The 6,362-nt window shown below is 46.6% G+C and overlaps 1 protein-coding gene across 6 annotated transcripts in view; it reads left to right on the forward strand.

The window, feature by feature from the left end:
* Atp2b3 (ATPase plasma membrane Ca2+ transporting 3) overlaps positions 1-6,046 on the forward strand; it is a 67,637-nt gene extending 61,591 nt beyond the window's left edge. For 2 of the 6 annotated variants that reach the window (XM_031363989.1, XM_031363997.1), the window contains one exon: positions 5,271-6,046. In XM_031363989.1, coding sequence (XP_031219849.1) covers positions 5,271-5,591 — 321 coding nt within the window. In that variant the 3' untranslated portion in view covers positions 5,592-6,046. The remainder of the gene's footprint in view (positions 1-5,270) is intronic. The other 4 variants (XM_031364005.1, XM_031364024.1, XM_031364015.1 and 1 more) reach the window with 4 other exon arrangements.
* The last annotated feature ends 316 nt before the right edge of the window (positions 6,047-6,362 follow it).

The following is a 6,362-nucleotide window of genomic DNA, read 5'->3' on the forward strand; positions in this document are numbered from 1 at the left end:
ACATTGGAAGGCTTATGGAAGCACATGTTTAGCCCAATAGGGGTTGAATCTCCCATCCCTCAGGCCATCCTTGATTCCTTTCTGCTCCCACTTATGAACTGCAGCTTGGTCTGCAACATCTTCACCAGTTCCGTGCCAGGTTAGCAACCTTTACCCTGCATGCCCTGCTGTCTAGGCCACATGGATATGAGACATTGTGATTTTTCTCTGGGTAGCAACTGATGATCAGCAAAGGGAGTGACTGTACATGGTCACAGGCCTCCTAGGAGAAGCGAAGAGACCACTCAAAATCTTAGGGGTTCTATTCTAGGTTCTAGCTTACTGAAGACAGATTCTCTGAGTCTGCAGCCTGGTGTGCAAAGAGAAAGGGTGGCTATGGTAGATGTGGGAGAATCTATGATGGATCCAGGGTTAGGGGGTTATTGTTCACAATTAACTCAGCAGGAGTTGGGATTGGAAACCTTAGGTGTTCAGACAGTTCCAGCTACAGCCAAGTGGGTAGAGAGCTTTGGAAGGGTAGTTCTACCGGAGAAGACAGGCAAGGCTGAACCAGACATTTTATACTCACTCACCAAGTATCTGCTGAGTATGAACAGCTCGCTAGAGTTGGGGACACCATTGAACTCTATAGAAAAAGTCCTACTTGGGGTTAGTGGTTAGTTTCCACTGAGAGGACACAAAACAGAACATAACTAGGATTGGGTAGTTTTGATTGGGTGCTGGGGAACCACTAAAAAGGTGAGGAGGGAGCCCTGAGGCTCACTGAGTAGGATCTTAGTGGCAGAACAGACAGACAATGCCAAGGGCCTGAGAGAGGAATATGTCAGGGAATAGAAGTAGTAAAAGAGAAGGAATGAGAGAGGCCAAGGCAGACCTGTGGTTGAGGCTACAGGTCTTCTGTGGGAGATGCAGCTAGTAATTCCCTGCATTGATGGAGGTATTTATTGGAAAGGACTGACCAGCTGCCATGTGGAGGATAAACTGTGAGGTCCATAACAGTAACAGGAAGACTAGAAAAAAGGCCCTGTGGCAGCCAGCTTGAGCCTGGAGTTGTGGCAGTTTTGGTGGGTGAGTGTGAAGTGGGAGATTCTGGATGTCATTTGAAGGGAGGAAGTAGTGGGATTGTCAGTGGCTGATACTATATCAAAGAGTGAGATATGGCTCAGCCACCAACATCTGGAGCTGAAAGAGCAACTGAAAGACAGGTGCAATGGAAGCTATGAGTACACAGGAACACCTAGGCTAAGGAAGCAGTCCCTGGATATTAGAAAAGGGTCAGGAAGAAAGTGGCTAGGAAGGAGTTCAGGGGAGGTTAAGGAAGCATCAAATACTTTGCTTGGTTAAGGACTGCAAAAGATAAAGTGTCAAAAGTCTTCCTGGGACACTAGCCGTGATGAGTTGCAGAAGTGAGGCAACAGCTGAATGGGACTGTGGAACTGGGGTAAGAACAAGCACATGATGAGGAATGAGGTTGGGGAGAGCCATAGCACCTCATTTGGGTGATAAGCAATTGGAGACACCTTCTTCCAGACCAATTTGATTTCCTTGTATTTCCCAGAAGCCTCAGCCACAATCTAGGGTTTATTTTTCCTAGAGAAGTCTTTGATGTGAAATTACTCTGCAAAGCTGGATCTGGTGGTGCATACCTGTCATTCCAGCACTGGGTAAGGAAGCAATGCTGAAACAGGAGATCTAGTGTTTGAAACCAGCCTGATCTGTATGCTGAGACCCTGACTCAAACAAACAAGCAAACAAACAGAAGAGCCTTTATGCTATAGGCAAATGGGCTATAAATTAAAGCTCCATGATTTACCACCCCCAATCACCACCCAGGCCAATTCTATCACCTACAAGAATATTTGTAGTCGGGTCAGGAAGTGACAGGGTCTGACTCAGTAACCAGAAGGAGCCTAGAAACATCATCTGGACATGGGATGTTGCAGGCCACCATAGGGTCATCAGACCTTAGTCAGAAGCTGTGTGTCAGGCACAGAGGCAGGATGGAAGCCCCAGGCAAACCAAGGTCATCAACGTTCAGGCAGGACATGGAGGCTGTAATGGAGGAAGGCAGAGATTCTGGTGAAATATTTTGGGGTTGGTCCCATTGGACAAACTGACAGTGAAGTATGTAAAGAGGATGGGCTAGGAGCTTGTGAGGTGCCTCTGAAATCTGGCCAGAACCATGGAGCCAGAAGGTCATGAAGGTAGTGAGGATGGGAGAGTGAGAGTTACAGTGGACCTCCAAGGGAGGCACCTGGGAGCAGTAGGAGTGGGCTGTGAAAAGTGGGCCTGGCTGGATATGGTACTCAAAGCATTGATGGCATCTAGGTGGTCAGATGAAACCTTGAGGGTTGTTGATGGCCCTGGGGAAGAGTAGATGTGGAGAAGCTTTATGTGTAGAACAGTGAAAAATCCAGGCAGGAGGCCAAGGAAGGACCAGGACAAGCTGTGGGCTGGGACATGGCATGGGCTCAACTCATCCTTGGCTGCAGCTTAGCCAGACACACCAAACTCCAGATCAGGAAGATGGAATCCCAGGGTCTTGGAGATGCTTGCAGGCACCTATCATAATAAGGCCCGTCTTCCAGAACAGGTGGTTGCTGCTTTGCCTGGATCAGTCTCCCTGGAGGTACCTGTGCCCTTCAGAATTTGGGTGGCTGAAAATGCCCAATCTTAAGGTCAACAGCCCCAGACTTCAATACCTGCAAGAAAGATGCTGGAGCAGAGCTGACTCACTCTCAGATGTTACCCTCAAGATGACTCAAAACACTGGAGCGAGTAGCCCTCTGGAGCAGAGGCACTGTACTCCTTTACACATGGCATGCATGTGATATACAGGTGCTGGTACATTGGGCACTCTGTGCTTGGATCTAGCAGAGGAAGAAGCAAATGGAATAGGTCAGAGCTGCAGTAGCTGTAAAAGGCAGGGAGGAGCATGTGAGAGTTGCCTTGTGACCTAATTTTTTCTTCAGGAAAAGACTTTGGAGTTGAGGCAGCTGCTTTGAGACCCATGGATAGGTTTGAACAGGGGGTCTGGCCTGACCATGTGAGGTCCAATTAATGTGTTGTGGCCAATCACCTGGGCATTGCTGGAAGACTTAACAGATTCTCCCAGAGTCAACAATGTGCTACTCATTTTCTTTTTTGTGACATGGTGGTGTAGCAGACAACTGGAGTTTAGTGATGTCCCCAGCATCAATATTCCAGTCTTGCCCTAGAAAACCTAATGAAACAATGTTGGCATTGAATTATTTTTTCTCATTAAAATTGGTGATAGCTTTCAATTTCTATATTAACCATATTTAAGCAGCCAGTCTGAGAATAGTGGCCTGAAGAACAGCTAGCCACCCACGATCTAACAGAAAAAAATCTGAACTGGATCTCAGATGTAGATTTTGGAAACCCCAATTTTCTAGAGCCTTTTGACTCACTTCTTTGCATTCCAAAGGCTGTGGTTTGGGAGCATTGTACTTGACCTGGCTGAGTTGTCACCCCTAAGGTGACTAGAGAGCTGAAGGGACTCATTGTAGTCTGGGTGATTCATTTTCAACTGTTCCTATAAAGGACCACCCAGTAAACATAGTTAACTTTTCAAGCCAGCTCTCTGCTGCAACTGCACAACTACTCTTGTAACATGACAGCGCCACAGACTACAACAGATGAATGGGCATGGCAGCTTGCCAATAAACTTTATTTACAAAACCAGAAGAGGTTCAGGGTTCATTCATCTTTTGGCCAGAGTTTACAAATATATTACTGAAGCCATGAAAGACAAACCCTAGCTCCTTGAAATGACTTAGAAGTTATAAAGTGCCCACTGCCTCACAAAGGGAGGAACTAACTGAACCCAGTTGTCCTCCTGGAGAATTGGTAGTCTTTCTACTGTCCTCTACACTACCTGGAGGCCATCATGGCTAGCTTTGTGTTTCTAGGGACAGTTGATACAAGCAGCTATGCTGGTACTGGCCTGTGTAAGATCTAGCAGAAACCTATTCATTGACCTCTGGTTTTAAAAACACAAGGAGTCCAGCATGTGGGGCCAGGGAGAGATCAGAGAGACAGCTTCTCTGTGGCTTGAAAAGATGAGACTGGAGTGTGTAAGTGAATGTGGGAAATCCAGAGGAGGGACAGGCTGATTCTCAGGCAAGTTCTAAAAGCACTGCCCTGCAGGAGGCAGAGATGGCTGGAGGGGATGTGAGTTTGGTTCAGGACACATGGCCATAGTGATGAGAAGGTCCAAGTATTATGGGAAGCACTTCCTTGGAGAATATAATACTGATGTGAATTGAAAACAAGAGTAGGGTAGACAAGGAGCATATGGAAAAGCTGTCTGAATAGAAGCTCAAAGAGGAGGAAGAGGATGGGGTGATTTGGGGGAGAGCAGACAGAAGGGTAGACTGCAAAGGGCTGCTGAAGACACCAAGTATCTAATGAGACCAAATCAGACAGAAGACCATGCGGATAACTGGTAGACCAAGGCAGCTGAGTAAGAATAGGCTTGTTACATGCAAACCTGTGTGGCCATTTTCAGTCTTGGCCTCCAGGTTAGGGCCAGTGGACTCTTAGACCCAGAGCTCTGAGAAAGAGACAGTGTTATAATACCTACATAGCTTTCTAGCACTATACAGAGTTGTGAGCAGAGAGGAATAATAAGAGGGACAGGACAGAGCTGGGACATGCCAAGACAAAGAAGCAGTACACAAAGTGATTTCAGAGCCTCTGGTAAAGTAAAAGAGTGCCAGGCAGGAACAGTGTTACGGAGGCTTGAGAAGTTTTCAGAAATGGGAGTTCAAGTGTGTGGATGCCCCTGAAAGAAGGACTAAGATGTAGGTGCAGAAATGGCCACCAGCACATTCTTTGGAGAATCTCAGTATATTTGTCTTTTACAAAATTAGAATTCATATTGAGCAAAGACCTCAGGTGCCACCTAAGCCAGTCCTGTTCCTAGGGCAAGAACCAGGAAGGGAACAGGCATAAGCCCATTGTTCCAGGATATGTGCCCAGGTCAGGGATGTTTTCAACATGAAAGTCCAGAGCTATAAACCCTTACCACAGTCCATCAAAGACATCTCATTCCCTACAAGTCCCCCAGCATGTAAATATTCATCATGCAGTGTGTCAGCCACTGATGTGGGCACAACTTTCCAGCCACCCATTGACTGTCTCCTCTCCTTTCTTCTCCCTCCCTTCTCCTCTCCCTTTTCTTCTTCCCTTCCTTCCCTTCCCTTCCCCCATGTGGGCTCTGCTCTGTCCCTCCCCCTCCACTTCAGATCCGGGTGGTGAAAGCATTCCGTAGCTCGCTTTATGAAGGCCTGGAGAAACCAGAATCCAAGAGTTGCATCCATAACTTCATGGCAACACCCGAGTTTTTGATCAATGACTACACCCACAATATCCCGCTCATCGATGACACAGATGTGGATGAGAACGAAGAGCGCCTGAGGGCCCCGCCTCCCCCACCCCCTAACCAGAACAACAATGCCATAGACAGCGGCATCTACCTGACCACGCATGCCACCAAGTCAGCTACCTCTTCAGCATTCTCTTCCAGGCCTGGGAGCCCACTACACAGCATGGAGACATCCCTCTAACCAGAACTTCTCTCAGCACATGTACACACACACACACACACACACACACACACACACACACACACACGTGCAGTCACACATGCACCCAGAGAGGAGAACCCGTGCACCTACCAAAGAGGGAAATGACTAACATGGCTAAAGACTTTACTTATGTGGTTTTTGCAGGAAGCCAATTGCATTCAATAAGGGCACAGCCTACTAGGCTTCTTACTAGGTTCCCATGAGGTGGGGGAAGGAGAAAGAAGGAAAAGGGAGGAAAGGAGGTTCTTCGCACAGTATGAAGGAAAAAGGGAGCATGAGACAAGATGCGCTTCCCACCATTTTTCTACTGATACTTCTTTTTTTAATGAACACTAGTTCCACCATTTGTTCACCATTTGGGCTGTGCAATGCGGTAGGGGCTACCTGAGCCTATTTGGAGCTTTGCTATACCCATATCAAAAAAAAAAAAAAAAAAAAAAAAAAAAAAAAAAAAAAGTATACCAAAACCAAGAAGGAGGTCATTGTGCAGACAGGCCACCAGAGGGAGCCACCTGTAAAGGTACCTTCTACTGCAAAGCACACAAGACCCATCTGCAGACCGCATGTGTGTGAATGTGTCTATATGTATGTGTGTGTGTCTATATGCATATACATATATATGACAAAATTCATATTTAAAGAATAAGGAACTATTTATTGGCATGATATTTCTATTCTTCTCACCAGGCATTTCCCTTTTGAAGTTTCATTTTTGAATGTAGTAAGGTTCTTTTCAGGGAACAAGACTGC

The sequence above is a fragment of the Mastomys coucha genome, chromosome X (assembly GCF_008632895.1).
Source record: "Mastomys coucha isolate ucsf_1 chromosome X, UCSF_Mcou_1, whole genome shotgun sequence".
NCBI classification, from domain to species: domain Eukaryota; kingdom Metazoa; phylum Chordata; class Mammalia; order Rodentia; family Muridae; genus Mastomys; species Mastomys coucha.